The sequence below is a fragment of the Phalacrocorax carbo genome, chromosome 5 (assembly GCF_963921805.1).
Source record: "Phalacrocorax carbo chromosome 5, bPhaCar2.1, whole genome shotgun sequence".
In the NCBI taxonomy this organism is placed as follows: domain Eukaryota; kingdom Metazoa; phylum Chordata; class Aves; order Suliformes; family Phalacrocoracidae; genus Phalacrocorax; species Phalacrocorax carbo.
In genome coordinates this window covers 19,557,060-19,582,965 of record NC_087517.1, presented here as the reverse complement: position 1 = coordinate 19,582,965, position 25,906 = coordinate 19,557,060, and the positions used below count along the sequence as shown (strand labels likewise).

Genomic DNA, 25,906 nt, shown 5'->3' with positions numbered 1-25,906 from the left:
TTTTATGTTTGTTTGTGATTAATATGTAAGGTATGACTGTAGTGCAGCCCATCAGACTTTAAGACAGCTTTTATAAAACAAAGTATGCACTGTGCTGTAGGTACAATCATAGGATTGTTCCTAAACCAATTCTACCACGTCTCACGTCTCTCTCTCCCTCTCCCATTAGCACTTTTGGATATAAATCACGTTACAATCACTCAACTATGTTTCAAATGTAGGAAAACTATACCCAGCCTTTAACAATACCCAACAACTTCCAAGTAAGCCTACACTACCCATGGAGCTATCACCATCTCCGGTGTAAGCAGACCAAGGCCACATCAGTACCCTAAATTTGATATGAAACTTTCAGTTGAACAGTCTTGTATCAAAACATTAACCAATGCAGTACAATACTCATCCCAGGCAATGAAAGTAAAACCAGCACAGTTTACTGTCTATAAGGTGTTTTTTTTCCTCCTTAAACCAAAATAATGTATTTTGGATATATAAACTGACACCGAGATTTTTCACAGGAGATAACATAGGCAGTTGATTAAGTCTTTTGAACTTTTTATGGTAGCTGATGTTGGATGTTTTTAATGGATGAAAAATGTTTGTCACTGAGAAAATTCTTCTACTCTTTAAATGGGTTGATAGCTTCTGGGGGAAAAAAGGTAAAACAGGAATAACCTGCCCAAATTGTACACCATCTCATCTATTGGGAGGTCTATTGCAATTCTAGAAACACTAACATTCTTAGTACTTGAGAACTTTGCTGGAAAACGTCTCAGAAGGAACGGAACAGAAGTGATGCACAGTTTTAAAGAGCTATAATTCAGATTTACTCCCTGGCAGAGTATTCTCAAAAGGAATATCTGAAGCTTCAAATACATGTGAGAAGCAGACAATAGTGTATCACCACAATTCAAACCACATAAAGCTTATACACCCAGGAGACACATGAAGAAAAAAAGTGATGCAGGTGCAACAGATACCGAGATACCAAAACGCTCTACAGCTTTCTAAAGGAAAAAGCACTTCATTAAAGACAACGCATTTGCACCCTTCAAATAAAAAGCCAACCTGTTTCAAGAATCAATTAACCAAAACAATTTTCAATAAGATGTTACGGTGTTGGGGTTTTTCTCTGGTTAGGCTTTTGGGATTCACGATTTTGGGGGTGGGGGGGTGTGTTTGGTTTGGTTTTGAGGGTTTTTGTTTGTTTTTCGTTTTAACATAGGGAATCTTAGGATGCAGATCAGCCAGCTAGAACAGTCACTTAGATCAAGAGACATCAGCTTAATGAAGTAACTCAAGGAAACTTGCATTTAAATTGTTAATTAGAAGTTATCTACACTGAGCCTGACCCTCCTTTGCCTGCCAGATCACCAATTCTTATTCTGAAGCCCGGCAGAATATTGAGCCAGTAGTGCTCTTTTCTAATAACCATCCTGTCTATATCAGCAGATGAAACAGAACTTTAGATCAGTGGCAGGTCTCCCAAGTTCCCACGGTGCCATAGATTCACTAAATGGGATCAGCATGTTCTAAAAACCCATGATAATATGAGGGAAAAAGGTTCCACAGCGTCAAGCAGTGCAATGCTTGAAACCTCATAATCAAAGTGACAGTTTTCAAGTGCCATTTACAATGCCCTAATCTGGAAACATCCCAGCTAACCCATCTGATCAACTATTTCACAGATGGAAGCACTTGATGGCTAATTGGCAAGTCCATTATTCAAATAAAATAGCTATCTGTACTTCTATTTTCTATATTCCAAGTCAAGGTGTAAACACTCTTTATAAGGCACAGGTCACTCCTCTGCCTCTTCCTACCTTCCCATTTGGATTTTTTCCCTTCCCCCCTGTCATCAAATATGCTAATTCAGAAATACAGGATCAGTTTAATTTTCCATTTGTTGCACTAGAACAGTTGTCTGCACCAACAGAACAATGTAAATTAATTCTTTTCAAAAAAATCCATCAATTAATGAAAAATTATTTAAACAGCATTTTTTAAAAGTGTCATTAATTATTTCACTGCTTCCTATAACATCTGGATGTGATAGCATGGACAAGAACTTGTATAGCTTGGATTATTGTTCTGAAAGCGTTGGGGAAAGAGGTCTGCTGAAAATGCACTTCAATATGCTCACACTCTTAAACTGTATCCAGTAGGACTGCCTAATAGAGGCATATGTGGAACTGATTTCACTAGCAAAGAATAGTTCAGTGTACAAAATGAAGAGGAGTGTTGCTCCCAATTCCTGCCTGCTACATAAGTAGAATGCTTTTACGTACCCCACAAAGCCTGTTAATTTGTCTGCAGCAAATGTACAATGCAAAGCAAAGTATTCAATCGCTAGTGAAATTCTGTGATAGGCAGTATTCCAGGGGGATGAACAGGGAGAGACAGAAAAGAATGAACCAGGAAAGAGAGGTTAATAACTAAAAAAACCCAACATGACAGGGGGCAGGAGGAAGAAGAGAAAAGAGACCACACAAAAGGAGGAAGACAAGGACGTTGCCACAATCTGAACTCCCATGAAGTACAGAAGGGAGATCAAAGTAATAAGCATTTTGTTTGGGACAACACTTTCAAACTTCAACTGTTGCCCCATATCTTTTTTAAAAAGCTTCAACCACTCACTCTTCTTATGCACATATTATGAGAGCAGGAATTCAAATGCCTACAATACCAGCCATGTAAGACAATTCTGCATGAAGCAGTGTTGCAAAGGTCTTATTTATGGCATCAAGTTCAAAACTAAACACAGATACCTTCCCAAACAAGGAACACAAAGTTAGTGACCAAGTTCAGTGCCAGAAAATACTGTGGATGGCTTATGTGATGGCAAAAGCTATCAGATTCTCTTCCCTCCTCTCTTGTCCAACTGCTGCCCCATGAAGACAGTCCTTTGTCCATCTAAGACTAAAAGAGAGGAAATGGCTCAAAATTTCTAAGCCACAAGCCACTGGAGGGAAAGTTTAATGTCGAAATATCACTTTAAGATCACTTCCTTAAAGATTTGTTTATTAGCCATATGAAGACAGGCTTTGGGTCAATGGAATTTAGCACTGACCTCCTCTGGACAATTCAACACTGAAGGCCAACCATCCACTTGATAGCATGCTGAAGGAGCAAGTAGTAAGAAAAAAAGAACTGTGAATTCAGTGAAAGCCGTTTTCAAGTGGAATACAAGACACCAAAAAACTTGAAAGACAGTTGCAAAAATGTGAATCCAAACAGTACAACATATTTGAGTTTGGAAATTAAGAAAAAGAAACAAAAAACCCAAACAAGACAATAACCAGAAGAGGTTTACCAAGGGGGAAGAGAAGAGTAACTGTTGTTGAAGAATCCAAGGCAAGTCAATGAGAAAGAATTTTTTGACAGAGATCGAATAGGAACTGTGCTGACCAAACACTTGCTGTTACTTGAACATTAATTACAAAGCAAATCAAACTGTTAGCAGACCTTATATGATGCAGTCCTCTTGTTAAGCAAACCCCTAGCCACAAGGAAAATAAACCAAATTGTGTTATAAAATTACTTTGAAAATGCTTCTTTTTTCTACAAGACTATACACACAGATGATTCTTATGTTAGCAAGAATGACTCACTCAATAGATGTTTTTACTACATTCAACCTTAAAAGCAAAACTCCAAAGACAGAACAACTGTGACAGCAACAAGAAAAACAAAAAGCTTTGTAGAGTTTGTTTTAAACACTCTAGTGCAAACGGATAGTAATAACTTTGTTTCCTTTGTTATAGGACAAAGTATGCCCAGGAAATACGTGACACCTCTCTTCCACCTCAAAGCCATCTGATTCACTTTGGATTACCTCTCAATCTCAATTATCAATCAATAGTCAGAACAGATGTGATCTTTGAAGGTTTATTGAAATACTGTATTTTAAGGACAGAAATTTATTATTTTTGAAAAGCCTTCCTGCTGATTCAATAAACCAAAAGACTACAAAAGTAGTCAAGATACCTACTGCAAGCAGCAACTTGCATAAAGAGCAATTCAGGTTTCTGCTTTTTTTTTTTTAATCCAACACATACTCATCAATTCATTTAAGAGACAATTCCATATTTAAACAAACAGAGCTGCTTTGCAGGCCAAAGCTGCCAGAGGAGTTCAGCGAGCTTCTTCTGAATGTTATGTTCTATTGTCTGCCACAATTTTCTAGCAAGCTTTAAGTTAAAGCTGAGAAATTCAGAAAGCAGCAGAGAGTTAACTGTAAATTTGAAAAACAGCTTTGATATGCGTCAAGTTCAGAGAGGACTAAGAAGTGAAAGCTTGAGTGATTAGACTGCGCAGATGTTAAAAAAATGAAGAGTCATGAAGCAGGCTGGCAGCTCAGAGGAACAAGAGAAATAACTGTTTAAGAAAGTGAAACTAAAAATAACTGAGGGCTGCTTGAAGATTCACTAAGAGAGCGTGAATAGAATTTTAGCTATAAAAAGGAAAAAAATTATGCACCAAAAGTTACAGCTTATTTGGCAAAACACCTAGAGGCTGTAAATCAGCTTAGAATATTTCACCAAATGCTTCAGTATTAAATCACTCCTTTCCTAGTTGTACTGGACACAAACACACTACACACAACCAAAAGAAGCTGTGGGTTCAACAGTTTCAATCATCCCAGAAGGAAACTCTCACACACATCATGAAGCCTAAAACAAACAGAACTGATTCCTCCAGAACAAGAGTCTGGATTCTCAATTTAGAACAGAGCCCCAGAGGCAGATACGGAAAGCAAAGAAAGGCCAGCTACTGCGGACAGCCAGAACGGCAATTAAAATTACACTGGAGCCCTCTCCTTAAGGAAATAATTCTTCCTACAAGCCTCAGACAAAGGAGTTCCTAGGTTGTTGCTGTTGTTGTTTTTCCCCCTGTATCCACAGTAGTCAGCACAATGTAGTAAGATCGGCTTGGTTTTATTTCTGAAGGCTCCTGGCAACACCAGTTGGCCGAGGAAAAAAGCACTAAGACTTGCTCTAGTGGTAGGAGAAGCCATACAATGTGTGTAGGTCTCCCACCGGAACAGGACAGCTGCCAGGGAAGCCTTTTTGCTGTGAGTAGAGTTACAGAAGTGAGGACAATAGTAAGCAAGAGAAGACACTATAAAACACATATATAGGCAGCTACAACTACCTGCAAGCAACAAATTCAACTCAAATTATCTCCCGAGATTTACATACACTTCAGTATCTTATAATGCCCATCACAATATGATCCAAGGACTGAAACATATCACTTATGAAGGAGCAAGTGGGTATGCTCAGCCATTTAGAACAACCTTCATGTTCTGGAAATCTGTATTATTGGAAATTAATTTTTTAAATTTTATTCTCTGTTTCCAATGCTTTTCAATCCAAACTTTAAAACATTCAGACACCAAATTAAAGGTTTATAAACATTCTGTAAACTCAGTGCCAACCCAAGAGTTCATACTGACAAAAAATACCAGTCAGACTGTAACAATGATTTGCAAACACTTACATAGCATCTCTAGAGTCAGAGATTATTACTATGAAAACAGCATCAAAAACCCCATAGTTCAAATAATATTAATTCTGGAATATTTCTTTTTTTATAAAAAGAAGGTATTGACAAGCTATATACTAACCTGTCCCAGCCCAGGCATACCTCCTCCAAGTCGCAGAAGTCTATCCATATTTCTAGAAAAACAGAAACAAAGGAAAAATGTTCCCAAGCTCTGAAGTGTTTACTAAATTGCTATCTATATAATTCACCTTCAGTCACTCAGTATGTCAAAAATATTGGTGGTAATTACAACACAACATCAGACTTCCTGTTAATTAACACCACATATTAATTCAAGAAGCTGTCTTCCATGCTAATTAACAGACCTTGTTTTATTGCTTTGGTTTTGGGTTATCCCCATTTCTGAACACAAGCATCCTTGTCAAACTTTTCAAAACTTTCCTTTCATTCAATTAATTGGGGGATTTTCGTTGCTTAAGAACAACACCTACATCCAGGAAGCGTCTAAAACTTGTTAGATATACAATCAAGTTTACTCCAATTTGTTCAGAAAGTATCAATAAAAATGTGAATGTAAGGATTTTAGCATCCTCATTAGTAAGTTCTGCACTAATTAACTTACAGCTTGTCAGTTATCAAAACTACACGTGAAAGACACTGAGTAGATTATGGATCTCCGAATTAGCATCAAAAGCTTTTTTTTAATGAACTCATTATACTAAAAGAAATACTGTAAACACTTAATGTGTATATAGTTAAACACTAGTGATAGTAGTCATTTAATACATTTCCAGTGTTGTATGTGCCATTGCTTTAGAACAAGATTATTCTGATAACTGCAACTAACTCATTAAAAAAAACAAAACAAAGAAAAACCAAAACCAACCAACAAAAAAAAAAAAACCCCAAAACTCAAACTTTTCTATCTTGCAACTTCCAAAGGAGCAATCTCCAGGAATAAGATCCAAGGTGCCCATCTAAAAAAATTATACAGATATTTATTTCTCTGCAGTTTATTAACTTTCTAGTGTCAAAAAGCAATTTACTATTTACTTGTGGATATCTAAGTAACAGTTCTGGCCCAGCTGTAACAGACCTTTATCTTCTTTACTTGGGCTTTTTCAGCTCCTAAGCTTTATACAGTAAAACTCAGTGATAAAATAATCAAAACCTACTGGATGTTACTTTTCAAACAGCTGCTTTCAGCAAATCAAGCCATTTCCAAGGCTTATGGAAATTAGTAAATTTTATTGGTTTATTTTGTTTGTGAAATAGAAGATACCAAGTAAAGCATCAGAAACTATGATCTTAATTGCATAGTTTTTAATACAACACAACAAAGCCTGTTCAGGTGATATAAGAGCAATTGAGAACAGCAAGTAATGATATTTCCAAAAATACATTTATCCTCCAAATGGATGTTACATTACACATACGAGAATTACATAATTTCAGACTGCATTAACAATACTAATTCAAGAACCTTGTTTTAAAATTAATTATGCAAAAGAACTTGGAACTTATGAAAAACAGTTTACTTGGTATATTAAAAAAAGTATACTGAAGATTAATTTCATCTCATCATTCCTTCTGAAATTTGGTAATATTTTTACTGGCTAGATAGCAAAAGGCTTTAATTTAAAAAAAAATATTTTAAGTTTCTTATTAACACACAAAGAGGCAGCATTTGAACCTATCACTAGACAAGACTATTTAACTCCTACTTTAATCATGTGTGGAATTGCACCCATTTCAAACAATATCTAAGACACATAGATCAATAACACTTGCTCTGTTCGCCAATTTCACTTTCCTAGTTTAATGCAGTAGAAGCTATTAGCTTCATTTGATTCACTCCCTTAATTTTTTAGAACATGCAAACCCAACACCTGTAGCTGAAACTAACAATAAGTACTTTCTTAAAGCTACCTTAGCACTATATGAATTAAAAAGGAGTTTATTAAATGGTCAAGTTATGCTTCTCTTTTCATACAGTCATTGAAGCCAAGATTCTTTATTACAGGGAAAAGCTGCACACAAAATATACATACTTTTCTATCCTGAACTACAATAAATTCCAAATTAAGTTGTAGGATTTCCATGGAAAGGTTAAGTTGCTGTTTAAAGCTATTATGTAAGCACATGGTAAACAGCTTCAGTAAAACAGTCACGGGTACAAATTAACGCCAACTACATTTCATTTTACCCCTCTGTGGTAGATACTCCTCCATTGAAACCCACAATGATTCATCTTTCATGACACTAATGAGGTCTGAAGCGTAGCTGAGAAGTAGATTTAAACTACTGAAATTATTATTTTAATCAATCATGGGTATGCACTTATTTTAAGAAACTCTTAGTGTCTACAACTGGTAACCATAAAATTGGTCTTTCCTACAACTACAGCAACTTCCATAAGCTGACGAGGTGTATTACCTATGCACATTTAAGAAATAATATTGAATAATAAATCTTAAACCTATTTACACTTAACTATTGCTTTTCACTTGCTAAAGTGATTTCTAGTGCATTAATGTTTTATTTACATGATTTATTCCAGTTTCTAACCCAACAGAATAGTACATCATTTATAGAAGTATATTTTTCTATATTAAAGTTGGATTACACCAACTAGTTACACAAACTGATTATTTACCAGCATACCTTTCCAGGTTTTGGAACAACAAAGTCTCATTGTCTTAGAGAACTGGAGCGATGTAACATTTCCCACCTATCACAAACTAGACACTGAACTGAAGATGTTCAGGTTCTCACAACGGTAGCACAGAGAAAATCTCCACAGACCAGTTCTAGATGCACCGCACATCACTTCACTACCTCTATGGCTTGACTCTGGTTAGAGTTTTGGCAACTAACACTTTACTTTCTTATTTGTAACTGAAGATGTTTTAGCAGGTTATAGTATATTTAGACCTAAGCATATGTGTTTACTCTGTATAAACAACTGAAGAATTTAGACTGGCAATCCAAATCAAAACCATTTAAAATTTTTGTTAATCCACCATGCCCAAATATTATTTCAGCCATAAATTCCATTTATGAAATAATGCTTTTGTAAAACAGCTTGAGCAAAATTATTAGACCTTAATTAAAATAACTTTAGCATATGCATCTTTATTTATATTTCTAACCTGGTGTTCAGCAAAAGGTGATCACAGAACAAACTCAGCAGCAGCTCCCACTTTTTGACTATAAAGATGATGCCAGTAGATCTCTCTCCTATTGGAGGGAATAGAAGGAAGGGAAAGGCAGAAAAACAGTAAAATTTAGAAACAGTAGCACATGTAAAAAGAAATGTTACACTGATGACCTGAAAAGGACAAAGCACCACTGAAGAATAACTTGGCCATGTATCCATAACACTGAAAGAAGCTTCCAAGTTTCTCAAAACTACATTGAAGAGTAAAGTACTTCAATAACCGGCTTAAACAATTTGAAGGTCACAAATAATTTCAAAAGCTGTTAGAAACTCGATCTGTGGCCTTTATTAGTATTTTAGAAGATTTCGCTGTAGCTAAGGTGACGTAAGCACAAAGGTAAAGAGCAGTTTGCAGGTACAGAGTTTTCTTGTTTATTTCTGCAAAAGCAGTTGGTGTGACTGGGAAAGTCAGAGGCCTAATTTGCCTGAACTCAGGTTGAGAAAGGCTGCTTCACATTCAGTTTAGGAGTTAAAAGTCATGTTATTTTCCTCCCAGAGAACACTGCCCACTAATTACATCCACTCAAACATTTGTAGTGCAGTGTTTTAAAACTGATCTGTGGCTGTGATTTGATAGACTTTTGTTTCAATGTCAATGTTAACATAAGGAGCAGTAGGGAAGCTGCTGGGGCTGCTTACCAACTTGATGCTGCTTTCTCAGTACTGCCAGGACAGCCATTTGTGCAGCCCTGCAGTGAACTGATAGGCTAACAAAAATGTTGGTTTTAACCCTGTTCACTTCTCTGAGAGGATTCATACTCCATCCCAGAAACAGCTCTCCTGGCATAACAGAAAAAGAGGTTTCGGAAGAGGTGATTGTTTCTAATGCTAATCCAGACTCCAGAAGATATTTATGTCAAATCATTCTTTAAGCTAAAGCTGCCTAAAGAATGCCTCTGGGGTTTGGGGTTGTTTTGGTTTGGGTTTGTTTGGGGTTTTATTTGCTTTTTGGCTTTTTCGTTTAAGTAATAGAGACCATTCTGAACCTTATCTCAAAGTAGTACAAGAACAAAGGAAGATGTCTTAATATTCACAGACACTTGGAGAAGAAATAACAAGTCAGAGTTTCTCAGTGCTGACAGACTGGGGTGGAATTCCACTAACAAGTCAAAGGAAATGATCTGGGAGAGATCTGATGAGACATGACCACAACAGCCAGCAGTTGTGTTAGCACAGGCTGCAACAGAACTGCAACAAGTTCACATACGGGCTTCAGAGTTACAACCCAATTCACTTTTAGCCAGGTGGCCACCCAGGGGTCTTGCATTCCCTTCCCCATTTCCTACAAGGACATTAAAGAAACAGATCTCTGAGTCTGGTCAGTTCCCTGGTGGAGACACACAACACAGTAACCTATAGCTGAGAATTTTTCCCCTCTCTGCTGCAAAGTGCAAAACGCTAGTTTTGATTACACACCTACCTGTTGGTTTTTTCCCCTATATACAGGCACATATATACTTACATATATATAAAAACCACAAAAAAGTAAACAAACAGTTCACAGTAAATCTCACCTCTTTTCCTTCCAAAAGTCAGCAAAAGTTATTTCGATAATATTTCCTTCTGTCTGCAAGGAAGAGTTAACAGTCTCTGTTTAAAGTGAAACTTTAAAGTAAGTACATGTATCAAATAGTTCTATAACAGAAAATTGCAGAAAGCTGGTTATAATCATAATAAACTTGCATTTTGGTGCACTGCAGGATTTGGATGACATATACTCATCATTGAGATCAGTGTGGTCACTGATGGCTTTTAAAAAAGTTAAGTAGCTTCTCTGCTTGTGTATGTCCATGATTGAAACACCTCAGCTAAAAAACCCTCAGTCATATGATAGGTTTCAGGTTTTTTTCCTTTAACTATCCTGGCCTCAAAAGGCAAAATGTCTGTGGTTATTAATAATGCAGTGGAAGTACACACACAGCATCTCAAAACTGACCTGAAAACAGAAGTTTTTTGAAAAACCACATCTAACATTTGTTCACTATACTACTGGCCAGACTTGTCCATTTGGAGAGCTCTGGTTCACCATTCAGTTGTTGGTTACTACTTTCAAGTTACTTAAATGCTGACTTCTAACAACGACGATGTTTTTCCTTAGGCAATACAGAGGGATGAAATTATATAAATGCATTAGGCACAAACATATATAAGTATAGGTATAAACCGATAGCCACTGTGCTTGTACTTGGCATGTTTCAACAAGTATTTTGGAATCAACTTCAAACTCAATCTTAAATTACTGTATCTCTTTGCATGAGACACATGAGTTTCACACTACAGTGCACTATTTTTATCTAGCATTAACACTCCATGATGCAATCCCTCAATGAAAGAGGGTTCTCCTGGGCTGACAACTTTTGAGTTAGTAAAAAAAAAAAAAATAAAAAATCAAAATTAGCTTCAACATACATGGAAGAGAAAACGCAGGCTACTAAACTGCCATATTAATGGTAAGAGTATCATGCTAGACTCAGGTGACAGCAATTTACTCCACACTTCACAATTTGTACCCTGAGTGACTTCATGCAAATCATCTCATCTTTGCAAACTCAGTTTCTCCACCTGAGACTATGTACTAAGCTTTGTATAAGCACTTCCAGGCCTCCTGTTGAGAATTCCACAAAGCAGATAGATTAACAGTTCTATTAACAGCAACTAAAAGAATGGTTTAAGGTTTTTGCTGCAACTATAACAATTTTAAATTCACTAGGGATAAATGGCTATTAAGGTAAATTACTTCACAGAATCACAGGTTGGAAGGGACCTCAGGGATCATCTAGTCCAACCTTTCTGGGAAGAGCACAGTCTAGACAAGATGGCCCAGATGACTCTTAAAGGTGTCCAACGTGGCCGAGTCAACCACTTCCCTGGGAAGATTATTCCAATGGTTGACTGTCCTCAGTGTGACAAATCTTCCTCTGGTGTCCAATCTGGTGTCATCTTCGTGTCATCAGCAAACTTTATCAGGCTACATTTGATGCCGTTATCCAGATCACTTATAAAGATATTGAATAACATTGGGCCCAATATTGATCCCTGGGGGCCTCCACTTGTGACACTTGAGGAATTGCATATTGTAGAGATTATTTCAACAGTAAAAGAACAAAACCTCACTGCAGGTGAGTGAGGAAAACTTGAACCAGAACAGAGACTTCCCATGTGACAATGGGGTGGGGGGGAAGCCTATCTTCTTACATATTTTGTATGAAAGAGAAAAAATTACCATCAACTCTCAGTAGTCTGTTCATTAAAGCTAAAGATTAACTGTGCCATGAGCGAATGCAGTCTCAGTAGTGCAAGTCCAGAGCTATGTGACTATTTTGCTTCTCTAACATGCTCAGCTCTGTAAACCTGATGCTTCTGGACTGTGTAGACCTGAATCTCAATAGACCTGAGCTGGACTAGAAGGTAGGCAGGTTACCTTCTTGGACTCTGCTTTCTGATTTCCAGAAGCACAGCAAACCTAATTCTACTACATTCATTGCAGAGCTGGAGTTACTGAAGTAACCCAGACCCAGGCAGACTACTCTAAAGCTACTTAGTACATCCACACCAAACACATGTAAGGGAAGATCCATTAACAAAACACACCACCACAAAAACCCACAAAGTTAATTTTAATGTTATGCTATATATAAAGTAACGAGCTTCTCTGAAGGCTGCAGAAGGGAGGGTAGTCACACAACTATTGTGGAACCATCCCCCACCACCAACTCCAGCAAGTACTCACCACACTTGTTTTCTACTATTGAGGGTATCCTAACTACCCATCCTTTCCCATCATCCTAGACATCAGGAGATAATTGTAGCTATGATCAGTATACATGCCATAATGCCTGTCAAGATTGTAAACTTTCATGCAAGTTAGTCAAACTAATTTATATTTTGGTATTATCTAATGTTAATTTTGACATGTACTCTAACTTCTCATTTTCTTAACCAGAGATATAAAAATTAATATCCCTGATGTGGCATATTAGAACAGCTGATGGAACACAAATTTGCTATGGGTAAAACCTAGCTGCTCAAAGTCACACCAAGTCATTCCAAAGCAATTCATTTGCAAGCCAATTTCTGCATTTCTTCACAAACACAGATCTTTCCCTTGTTTCCATAACACAAGCTCACAAGCAGTGCTCTTCTCAGCAGAACCTTCTTCCAGGTGTACTCCCTATATCCGAGGCATACAGTACACCTTGGACTCACAGGGGGTGAAAGCATTAAGATTAATACAAACCTGTCAGACTTTTCAGCTTGCCTAGTATCTTTCCAGCTACATACAGCTTCCAAACACATTTGCATAAAGCTTTTTTTAAGTCTGTCCCGATGATTCTTGTTTTTCTGGTTTTCTACAGTGTACTGGAAACAAGTACAACTTCAAGAGATGACATCAGCGCACATACAGATTTGTCAGTTGTTTACAAGTACCCGACTACATCACATAAGTTCGTCCTGAAAACGATACTTCAGACTCCTGCATGCTGGAAACAGCCCCGTTAATTGTGATTACCGTTCCTTTTCTACTTAATTCTGCTTCCTCTTTCCTGACACGGGTTAAAGATTTCTTCTCCCTCACGCATCCCAGCCAGCGCTTTGCCGTCGCTTCCCCTCCCTCTACGACTCGAGCCGCTGGGGGTCTTTGCAACGCTTCACTCCAGCGGCGCTTCCACCCGTGCGGTCCCCCTGACGGGAAGCAGCCCCCGCTGCCGTGGAACACGCCGGCGCTCGGCCTGCGACCCCCGGCGCTCACATGGCCCGGCAGCTGCGGCCCAGCCGCTGCCGGAGCGCGCACAGCCGCTGCTCCCGGCGGAGAAAGAGGCCGGGTGGCCCGTTCCGGCGGGGGGCTCCCGGGGCCCGGCCGCCTCCGCTGCCCCGGTACCCCTACTGCCCGAAGCCGCACAAACTTTCTCGGGGCGCAACCGGCACAAAGGCGGGCAGGTACCGCCGGCCCCGCGGGGCCTGGCCCGCTCCCCGCCTGGCCCAGTGCCCGCAGGGGGAAACCGCCGTCCCGGAGCTACCAGAGCCGCCCCATCTCCCCTCTCGGGAAGGGGAGGGAAGGGCACTGTTCCCGTCCCCACCGCCCGGCTCCCTACCGCCTCTCGGGCCCTCTCCCCGTGGGCCCCGCTCCCGCCGCCAGGCAGAGGCGGCCCCCATGGGCCGCAGCGAGGCCCCCATAGCCGCACCGGCCTACCTTGAGGCGAGCAGCCGCCCCACAGGGCCCTCACCTGCGGGCAGAGCCCCCTGTACCGCGCCGCCTCGGCCCAGGCCGCCGTGAATCAGCCGGATTTCATTCAAACCCGGTCCGCCCAGGCCTCCGCAAGGACTTCCCGGTTCAAAGGGCATGCGGCGGGGGCTTCCGGTCCCGCGGCCCCGGGAAGGGTGGGAGCTAAGGCAACGTGGCCTGTCTGGCAACGGCGCGTGCCGCCGCCCGGCTCGCGCCCACCGAGGCAGCCCTGGCCGTTAATCCATCCTCAGAACCGACCATTAAACCGAACCTCGGAACCGGCCCCGGGCGGGCGCTGCAGCGACGGAGCAAGGCAGGCGGCCGCTCCCCGGTGCGGCGGGGTCGCGCAGGCCACGGCAGGCTGTGGCGGCCTCGGCTCTCCCCGGCGGGCCAGCCCCGGAGGCGGCGAGGCTGGAGGGCGAGGTGTGGCCGGCCGGGGGCCGCCAGGAGGCGGTGGCTGTAGCGAGGAGGGGCCTGAGAAGCCCCTGAGGTAGCAGGGTGCTGCTGTCGCACCCGTGTTGTCCATTGCGCTCTAACAAACCCATAGCTGTCACAGTTGCTTGGAGCTTTCGGGGGCAGAGCACTTCAGAGGGACGCGGTCTCTAAGCGACACTGAGGAGAAAGTGACACACACTGAGCTGAAGAGCTTGAACTACTTTGCTGTGAAGTGCTGTGGGTTAACCTCGTCTGTAGCTCTGAACCAAACTGCAGCCAAATGGCCCCTCTGCTCAAATAACTAGGCAGTAGGATGGCAGAAGAGCCAACAAATGTGTGATCAAGTCAATAAAAGAATTAGTACTGTAATAGAAGCAGTAGCACATGTACTCCTCTCAAAAACAGTATTACAGAAGATAAAAGGATTTAGAGACTAGTAATAAGAATGGTCATATGTATAAAACCAACATAAGCAGAATTGGAAAAGAGTGAGAATTCTTGCTGTACAAAGAGGAGATAATCAGATAAAAGCATGCATGCTGACAAATGGTGCAGAGAAGCAACCTGGAATTTCTGTTAGCCTTATGTTAACCTGGGAACAAAAACTCTTTTGTAAATGGAAAGAGGAAAGTACAAGGCCGAGGAAATACTTTTTCAGACAATGCGTGAATGTGTTGTGGAACTCAGTGCCTCAGGAACTTATGACTAAAACAACACAACTTTTTACAAGTTTATTCTTATCTAGTTACTGAAATATTGCAAATATTTTAGAAAGTATTGGACAGCTTAAGAACTTAGAAAAGCAATTCATTAGAACGGCCTAAAGTTTCTGCCATGAATGACCAAGAAGAGCATTATAGCTTGGTTTTGAAAGCACCTTTAAGGATTGAGAATGTAATATTAGATGATGGTCAGCATTTTTTGCTCTCAGACAACTACATGGAAGCAGGTGAAAAGGTACTATGTTGTAAATTATACTGAAATAACCTCAGATAGATATAGTCCCCCTTCCATGACACTTCAGCAGACCTGGAAGTCTTAGGTTTTTATACCATGATGTGTAAAACCAATCAAAAGACAGAGAAAGTGAATTACCATGGTACCTGCTAGTCTGATTTTTAAGAGGGACAATCTTTTTGAAAAACAGTATTCCTACAATTGTCTCTTCCATCCTTTTTCAGATCTTTACCAGGCTGAGGGAATCAAAGAGTTAAAATTTCCAAAATTTCCAAAAGATTCTTGAAAGCTGGAGGCTTAAAATGTAGCTTATATTGTGGGTCAGTCATTTCTTTTTCATGTTTCTAATGCAAAACCTAATAGTGCAGTTTATTGCTGCATCCACAGCCAAATAATTCAGAAAAAAAGTGTAAAGATGTATGTGTGTCTGTCTGTGTGTGTGTTTGTCTATGTATGTTTGTCTCATACAACAGAAAACTTGTACCCTGCTTCAAGCAGGCTGTTACGTTCTTTCCTATTTTAACCTGGCAAACGTATCTCCTACAGTCTTGAGACCGTATTTTTAGACTTTTGTATATTTTAATGTTCTCAAAAGTAATTAAAATAATTATGTGGCTTTTTTTTGAGATTACATTATTGAAGTATTAATTCAGTGAACTGAAATGCATTATATATTTTACTGATTTGTACTGTATTTTTGAGAGCAATCCTTTTATTCCTCCGTGTTCCCTGGAATTCTGATATCTTAATGAGAAATACTCATTATATTTCAATTCTCAGTCTGCAGTCACGTGTCCTTAGAGAACTCTGCACTTCTGAAAAAAGGAGGAGACAAAATATTTATTAAAAGTGAGAAATCCTCTGGGTTAATGTGTATAATAAGGAAAAGCAGCATAGATCTTTGTAATTTACCTATACCCGCTGACGTAAATGAGCTATGTCATTCAAACTATGTGAAGATGAGGCCCTTCTCCTTTGAAATACAAAGTGAAACAGACTTTCATTGTTATTCCTAATTACATTTCAAGTCATAGTATTGACTTTTTAAATATATACATTTCTTGAAATTTTATAAATAAATATAGTTACAGAAGAAGAAAAAAGGAGAAAATAGGAGAAATATTTACATTAGAAAGTATAGTGAATTAATTGGATATATAGAGGCAGTATCATAGTTGGTACTTATGACAGATGGTATTTTATATTTTGATATAAAAAAGATATATTCTTAATCGTATATGTCAAAGAAAAGAGACCATATGTTGTTAAACACTTCCAAATTGTCATTTAATCTGAAGGGCACTCTCTTGCATGCTACTGAATCCCTCATTGTTTTGGTCTAACCAGTGCTAATCCATAGACTTTTATGTATTATTCTGTTGTAATATGGTGCTGAATGAAAATGTTCAAGATTTGTTCCCTTTTTTATTACTTGGGTGGCTGTCATCAGTGGTAAAAACTTCTTTTGATTGGACACTGATATTCTTCCAGTTTTCCCCATACTAACCTATCCTTGCTTGTAATAAAGCGATCAACAGGGATCAGACTTGCTAAGAGATTACACCATTTCTTCCTAATTCCTGGTTTATCTGGTATATGATTTTCCCCCAAGTCTGTTAGTGATTGGGTTAAAGCAGCAATATTCCTGCAGCTCTGTAATTAATGAGTTTAATTTTACGGAGCTGAGTGACAAAATTGAAGAGTTGTATGTAGAACACAAGGAATACACTGAGAGATTGGCTACAGTTTTATTAGAAATCATATAGACATATAGACAAACAGAATGCTGTTTGTGCTAGGACAGGAGGAAGTCTTCAGGACTTTTGTATAATATTTTTAAAAAACCCAAATACCACCAGAAGATACAATTTTAGAAAGCCTGGGATTAGAATACATGATGTACTGTGGACTGAACAAAATGTTAGAATTGTGGGCAGTTATATTTTCTATGTTTAAGCCAGCAGAACAGAGCATAAAGAATGAATATACATGGGAGAGTACAAGAGATGACATCACCCCTGTAAGGGGATAATAGAGTCAGAAGAAGCACACTTTTGTTTTTTCTTTTCTTAGAACTATGTTTGGTAGTCAAACACTGAAAAAGTAATAGAGGAATAGTAGTTTCATAAACTGCAGCCTTTTACCCTGCAAATGGACTGGAGCTCTGTCTTGGCAAACCTGTGCATGGGAAAATGGTTTCTTCTGTCATACTTGGCAAGCACTCAAAACAGTTAGAACTGCTTACGATGACCTGTGTGACATCCCCAACAGCTTGTAAAATGCCTGATCAGCTCTTTGCTGAATACAGACTAATAACAGGTCTTGTCACAGAAAATGAATTAAATTTTACAAGATTAGTTAAAGATAGTATGTAAGAGTGAGGTTACTTTTTTTAGTCTTCTCAACAATTCTACAATCAGCTGCAGAAGGCTGTTAGAGGATTGAAAGAGGCTTCATTAATCATTAAGCATATGATTATTGAAAACCTGCAAACAAAACTATTTTCATCTTTTCCAGAACATAGACCTGCCCGTTAAAGTATGACAAGTATAAATCCAGAGTAATTTGGGTGAAAAGAATAGTAACAATGTATTTGGCTATAATCCATCCCACTTCAGAAAGGAGAGAATATTAAGAAAGCAAACATTCCCTACAGTGAGCCATAAGACCCCCGTCCCCCTGACTGGAGTCAAACGATCTTTTTTATATTGAAAGTTTCAGTATTCGACAGCCAAGACAAGTTTCATATACAGTCCTAAAGGAAACTGGACTTTTGTCTTTTTATGTCTATTTAAAGTGATGGCTGAGTTGTGAGAACTATCTACAAACCATCTGGAGAAGATAAGGCCAAGAAAAAAATCAGTCTTGCTGGAAATACTTGTGTTGGGGGTGTCTATGGAAAATTTTTATGAGGAGACAGAGAAGTGGGTTTGTGTCCCTGGCAATTGCAAAGGTGCTACTCCGTGAGAGACAGATTATTTAAATAACTGTGCAGAAGACTGTAAATTGAAGACTGTAAATTAAGAGAAAGGTGGTATGTAAAGTGGACATACTGTGTTTTTTTCTGGATTACTGTGGGATGGAATGATATTCCACCTAATTCTTATTTTTTTCTTTATTCAGTGGGAGTTTTTCCCCTTATTTGTGACACACAAAAAATTTTACACTTCCTTTAGTACTTAAGATATCTCTGTTGTTGGACTGAAACATTCCTTTACAAAAGTGCTATGTAACTGGTATAATGCTTTTCACCAATGTCAAGTAGTGAGAGCCAAGACACAAAGGCAATTTCAATCACTTCTGTGGCTATGTCTGTGTTAGGAGCAGTACAGACTAGTTCGAACAAATCTGTAGGGCTAAACAGGCAATGACACTATATTTCTTTCAGCATTTTTTACTTTGGATAGCTCAAATTGAGTCCCATAGAGCGAATGCCCATTTGCAACCAGTCTGCAGTTTTTCATATGAAAGAATCCACCTCCAGCACTCCCAGATGGCTTCACAGGGCAAACCGAAGCACCCAAGTGCACTGGAACAGAGTTTTGCTTTAAAGGCACACTCTGGATCCAAACATAAACATTCATGGAGATTCATGATATATGTAATCTTTTTTTTTTTGTGGCAAGAATTAACCCAGAGTATGGAAGGAAAACATGGCAGAAAGCTGGAAAAGAGTGAAATAAAATTGAAGACAGTGAAGTCCTCCACATCGCTACACATGGCATGCCCAAAGCACTGGGTATATACAATATGTTCTATGGAGAGCCTGAGGGACCTGTAAACTGCTAGATAAAACCCATTCAGTGAATATTTTGATCCTCACAAGAATGTCACTTGGGAAAGGCACATTTTTTACAAGAAACCAGCTGCCAGATGAGACCATTGACCATTGTTAAGATCTTTAAAATAAAGCCAAGTAATGTGAATTGGAGCAGTTAACAGATGGATGAATTACTTGTGATATAAGTGATAACCAAGTCAAAGCAAGGTGAGAAAAGGACTTGACATTGCAAAGAACAGTGGATATTTGCAGGGCTAGTAAAGCCTGCTTCCCAAATAAAAGTGTTAGCTAGTGGTGAAAGAACTGGAGTGTATCTAATTAAAAATGCATACCAAAGCATAAAGAGAGAATACAAGGGTAAACAAATGGCAGAGACCAGACTTGTTTTCAATAGATGTAAAATCAATCACAACATGGTGAAAAGGTCCTGCACAAGAGGTTCAGTGTCCTGTATACAATGAAAGCAGCCATTTTGCAGAAAATAGATTGCTTTCAACTCAACTTGTAAAGATATGCTAAAGAAAAGCTATCCAGGACTATACTGCTGGAGGACATAATGATGGTGACAACAGTGAAAGTAATTATAATGACTTACTAAAGGGATAGTAAGGATGATACTATTCTATAAAAACAGATTTTCCGCTCAGCCAGGACTTTTTCCTTTGAAGTTGCCTCAGAAACAGGGATGCAATTTATAGATTTTGGAAATTCTCTGATGACACAAAAGTACTGAGGAATTGCCACACAGCCTCATTCCACAGTGCACTCCATAAATGAATTAAATCTGTAGAGTTTACATTACTCTAATAATCACAGTGATATAGCAGAGAATAAGGTATTGCAGTCTTGGTGCCTGTATGGACCAAGGTTCTGTTCATCATTTGTGGTCGATGCTGTTGCTTAAGAGGTAAAAGAACCTGTACTTTCTATTTAAACAGAAACTGGAGCTAAAACCAAGATAATGTATCTAATTTACGTATGAAATTTGTGACTTCTACATAGTCTTCCTCTTCAGTTATGCAAGCTATTGATAAGACCATACTGACTCTTCTCTTCAGGATGGTTCAGTTCTTGCAGTCCACCAAATATACCCCATGGCATTTTTCCCCTTCATTGCCCTGATGCTTTCTTCCATGTCCTCTGTAGTAGATTTCTCTGCTATGCTTATTAACATTAAAGCATGATGGATCCTTATTGTGTTTGGAAATTTTCTGAGATATACAAGTTATAAGCAGCTAGCTAGATAAACTTAGATATCTCTCATTGTTGACTGGTTTAGAAAATAGCTATTTTATTGATTAAACATATGCATCATACTTCAGTCAGTTCAGCTTTTTGTAATATGAGGCATTGGTAGAAGGAAAATGAAAATAAAATACAGCATAATTGTTTCTTGACTATACGCAATTTGTACAGTTGTGATCATGTCTTATTCTCTGTGTTGATCAAAGTAAAAATACTCGCAGTACATAGAAGAGGTTTGTTTCATTCTTTTACTACCGGAATTGTCAGAAATATGATTTTTCAGGATTTTTTTCTACTGAATAGGCATGCTCCTTACAAACATTGATTGATATGTAATTTGGTTAGGCAGAGTACTTGCAATTGGCAATAAACTATTCAGGTAAGGCAAGATCCTTATTTTAGTTGTCTTGGCTATGTGCCATAAATAAATACAGTAGCAATTTATCTCATCTCACTAGTGATCTTGATTCAGTTGATTAAAGGCTATAAATTGACTTTAATTATATGTTGTAACAGTTGGTATTTGGAGACCTAAATATTTGGGACCATGTGGTAGCAGTTTGAATCTCCATTGTAGAAATTATCTGAAGAAATTCTCAGTACTGCCCAGATTGCTAATTTCAGCCATTTTTTAAAATTCAGATGCCTCCAGATTTTTTTCTTCATTTAAGGAGTCCTAATTCTTTTAGCTTGAACTTTTTATTTTTCTGTCTTATTCCAGGCCCAGAGTTCAGTCCAAGCACCAATTCAACCTAAGCCTTTTCTCTGCAAAGGTAGGATGTGGAAAATGTGATCCATTTCAGATGGTTTTTTGCTAAGATAATCAAACAGTAAGACACCTTTATCCCTTGCAGAGAAGGTAAATGCAAATATTACACTTGCACATACTATTTTTTTAATAAAAAGATGTGCATATTTGTCTTTTGAGTCCCTGAGAACTGATGAGGCAACTCTCAGTATCAGGTACTTAAGGCACCATTAATCTGTTCTGGGACTGGTTTATGTTAATTTTAAATTAAAATAGTTTTAATTAAATTTAAACTTTAATTGTATTATTTCAGGTTTAGTTACTCTGCTAAACAGAGTAAATAGGACTCCCTTTTTTATTCTTTCTGTTAAAGTGTTAGTCATCACAGCACTGTCTAAATGATTGTATTTTGTTTCACTGATAAAACCACAGATAAGCAGAATTTTTGAGGCAAAGTAAACACAAAAGTTTGTTGTCATTAAATAAAAATATTTAAACCAGGTGAAGAAAAATGGATATTCATTAAGTTTTTTAAATTATTGAATTGCTGGTATCTAAGTAGCTGGGTTGTTAAAATGTGATACAATACACAATCTATAATTGTGGTTTGGAGCCTTTTTAAGATAATTGATTTGAATTAATATAGTAGAGAAACATCTTAACTTGTCTTGAGACCACAGATTTTTCTATCTGCCTGATTAAATGAATGTAACTCGTTCAATAGCCCAAGGAACTTCCTGCACAGATGTGAATGGCCAGTTATTGAAGTCCAATAAAAGACTTCAGTGTCTGCTACCTAGTTTTGTTAATATTCACACTCTGTTGATACTAGCCCAAACCTTGAAGTTCACTTGGCGCTTGTTATATTTCAACAAACTATTTATGTCAGTATATGGTAGTCATTTTCAATCTGTTTCGACTTGTGAAGTCATAAAAAATTTCAGTGGACTCCTTTAGATCTGTTGGTTATACTGACTTATATAAACTTGTTCTTAATTGCCTTTCACAGATTACTTTAGAAGCAGAGGTTGAAGACTAAGAATTAGTCCACAGACACCTTTTTTCCATATTCCGCAGATCAAGAAGTTAACCTCGGTGCTTTAAAAATGCTTTGGAGTCTTTGAGTAGTTTTCATATATAGGTCATGAAATGACAATGTTTAAAATATCTGAAATATAGTATGATGATTCATATGGCATGTGTGCAATAGGGAATTTTGGGTGGAGTAAGTGCAATTGTTAGTCTCAAGAATCTTTTTCTTACAGTGATTATACTCCCTAGAAACTACCTTATGGCATCAGAGCCTTATAATAATTTTTTTTGTGTATTGTAGGAGCTCAGGGGTTTTGACCAGTGTTTGTATACTTAAAACTCCCACTGTGTTGGCCTTTCTATAGTACCCTTCTCAGCATTTGTCCAATGAGCTAATTTAATTATTCACTCCTTTCAGCTTAGTGTTATGCTCAGTATCAGAAGTTTCCCTTCTCCACAAAATTTGGATATAGAAATCAATTAAATTACATATTTCCAAGTTACCTGAAAAATAAGTTTAAGCAAAAGCAATAATCTCATCTAGCTAACAGTTACATTTTTATTCAACGTCTTCCACTTGCTGTTTTCAGTAACTGTGGATAGCCTCTAAAAATCATCAGTCCTTTGTTGCATATTTCTTTATGAGCACAGATGCTTATAACTTCTATTGAGTGACTGTAAATAACATGATTTTTAATTAGAAATGCGCTGATTTAAAACTGCCCGCTCATCTTAGCTCCATCTTTCAGGTAACTGGAGCTGCTAATTACTTTCAAAAACCCAGGTCAAATGGTCACTACCTGAATTCATTAACCACTCAGCAAAATATGTCTTTCTCACTAAAAAACAGGAAAACTTTACAAATGTTTTTAAAGGTCAAATTTTGTGCTCTACTTTACACATTGACTTTGTTCTTGCTAATAGATCAAGGATTTTGTAATAGTAGTAATACAGGAATATTCTTTAAAAGAGTGGTAGACAAACTAGCTCTGTTCTTTTGTGATGGAAGACAGCAAAATATACTTAATGGTATACATAAGCAGTGACCTTAAGGATCTCCATCCCACTGAAAAACTTTCAAAACCCATTCATTCAGATTTTCACCATAAAATCTTTAATGTTTTTGTTTCTCAAGTAAGGGAGAGAAAAATAAACCCCAATAGCAATCATCACATGTAGACCAACAAATAATCTGTTCAAATAATCATCAAAATCAGGTGCAGAGCCCAGGTCTTTTAAACCATGTCTTCTGACCCTCTACACAGGACAAAATTTTCAAATAAATGTTTTCTAGTTTTAATTTTTGAGAAAGTGATCTGAATTGTAACTTTTTATATTGCTGACAGTATGGATGTTGTCCAGTCTAGATCTGTACTTTTATGTGACAATATTATTATATACCCAAATACCTAAGTAACAAAGAATTTTGTAAATGAAAACCACCCTTACCGTCTTGAAGCATAAGAATAGGCCGCCTGCTGTGTGAAAAGTAATCATGCTTCTAATTATTTGAAAATGCCTTTGATACTGCAGTTAGTTTTCAAGCAGCCATTGGACTTAAAGTTGGTGAGCTATTTGCAATGTTAATATGGTGTAGGCCTCTTAATTCTATGGTACTTCTTTCAGCTTTTCTTCATTTCCTGAACATTTGTTAAATTTTCTTCTCTGCTTCTAGCTAGTTTTGATACTTCCCTTGTAATTTAAAGCTGGCTTCGAATATACTTTACTGATGTGGATTATATTCATGTCATGAATGAAGTAGAGTAAGGTTTTTCTTACTGTACTCACATGTTGTTATAATTATGTGCTGTTATAATGTAGGTAAGTTTTGTTTCTTGTTGCTTCTAGATTTATATTTTATTATACAAATGGGAAAAAAACTTAAATAATAGCAAGTCTTTCTTATGACAGAGAAAGCAGTTATCCCTTATATATTTTGAATGAAGTGGTATTTTTAAGGAGGAAGAATCCACTCTGCCTAAATTTGAGCATACAGATCTATTGCCTCTTGAGGTCTTTGTCATTTTGCCAGTTCAATAAGCAGGGTGCTTTTTTTTTGTAGAAGAAGCTAAGAGTAATAAATATGATGTTTCATAAAGCTTATTAAAGAACGATGGGTTTATTTTATTTTACATTGACTGGTGCCAGTAGGAGGGGAAGGCATGTATTATTATGTAGTATTACACACATTTGTTTCATGTTTGCATGTGGTATATATTTATATGTCTTTAGAAAAAATTACTAAGATAGATCTTCAAACACAAGGAAATACTGTGAATAATGCTATCTTCCCTTTTTAAGAGTTAGAAACATGTTCAATATGTCTCAAGCCATCCTGGCATAAACTGTTCTACAATGACCAAGGAGTAAGACCAGTATTTGGTCTTATTGGTCTATATTTGGTCAATATTGGTCTTCAAAGCTCAGAAATTCCAGAGTGACATTACCAGCTCCATTGGCAGTCCTCTTATTTTCGACCAGAACTGCTGCTACCTTTAAGAACAGAATATAGTAAAGGTCCTGACTACAAATAGTCATCAGAATTCTATAGTATTTTGTATAATGGCTGAATGGTAAATTCTCCTTTAGTTAATTCTTCATCTAATTCATGATATTGCAGTCAATGGGAATGCTATTACGAGTATCAACTAACAGCAATAAGATCTTTTTGGATACATTTTCCTTTTCATACATTAAACTATTGCAGATAACAGCTGTTGAACAGGTATGCCTCACTATAGACAAAACCATTCCTCTATAGTGCAGTATGTAAAAAAATGAAGTGATGAACTTTATCTTCGATTTGGATGAAAAAAGTTAGATCACAAGATCATTAGTATTTATTACCATTGATACTGAATATCTGTGCTAGCTGCATGCGTTTGCATTCTGCAAATGCTGAAGGAAAATAAGGCCATGCATATTCCTACAACAAAGCTGTTCATTGTATAATTTAGTTTTCAGCTGAGTCTGAACTTACTGCAGGTGAAAATAAGATGATCCAGATCTGTCAGCACTGATATACATGTAGGTGGTTCCATTATTATCATTTGTGAAATGCTCACAAGCTGTCTTTGTGAGGGTGCTTATATAGAGTAATGTATTAAAAAGAAGCAAGATGTTCTACCTTATGATGGCATTGCAGTTGTGCAGTTTGTGTAAAGTGATCAAATGTTTCTAAAATACACATGAAAAGTTTTGAAGAGGAAAATTGAGTGTTATTATATTATGATTTTATGTGTAAGGTCATACTACATACTTTAAGACAGAATTTCCTGTTTTTTATGTGACGGGTATGTTTCAGTCAAATGGAACTGATAAGTATTTATAAACCAGATGCTCTTTTCATGAGCTGTGCGTTACTATAAGAATAACACTGCTTTTCTTATATGGAACACTGGTATTAGTTGCAGAACTGTCCCTGTTTCTTGAATAAAGAGTTCTTGCATTAATACCAATAGAATTTCTGGAGTTTTTTCAATGTTTTGAGAAGACCACTCTGCTTTTTTCAATCTTTTCTTAAATTGTATTTTCAGAGGTTGTTTAAATTTGCAGTGATGAGCATGTATAATATTCATATTAGGTCTTAGAACCAGTCTGCAACTCTGATGAAAAAAAAATGATTGAAAAAAATTACCTTACTTCAAATATCTACTTTTGATAAGCTTATAGAAAAAGTTTTTGAGTATAATATAATATAACTGGATATAATCCAGTATTTTATAAGCTGAATTCCAGTCCTCTCCCCTCGTCCCC

At 37.7% G+C, this 25,906-nt stretch overlaps 1 protein-coding gene across 3 annotated transcripts in view; it reads right to left on the bottom strand.

The window, feature by feature from the left end:
- PSMD14 (proteasome 26S subunit, non-ATPase 14) overlaps positions 1-14,205 on the bottom strand; it is a 48,419-nt gene extending 34,214 nt beyond the window's left edge. Inside the window, exons 1-4 of one of the 3 annotated variants that reach the window (XM_064451459.1) lie at positions 13,954-14,066; positions 10,243-10,295; positions 8,661-8,748; positions 5,630-5,681 (exon numbers count right to left, since the gene is read on the bottom strand). In XM_064451459.1, the coding sequence (XP_064307529.1) occupies positions 5,630-5,677 (48 nt within the window). In that variant the 5' untranslated portion in view covers positions 5,678-5,681; positions 8,661-8,748; positions 10,243-10,295; positions 13,954-14,066. Of the gene's footprint in view, positions 1-5,629; positions 5,682-8,660; positions 8,749-10,242; positions 10,296-12,965; positions 13,088-13,953 lie in introns of those variants that run through there. The other 2 variants (XM_064451460.1, XM_064451457.1) reach the window with 2 other exon arrangements.
- Positions 14,206-25,906: the final 11,701 nt, after the last annotated feature.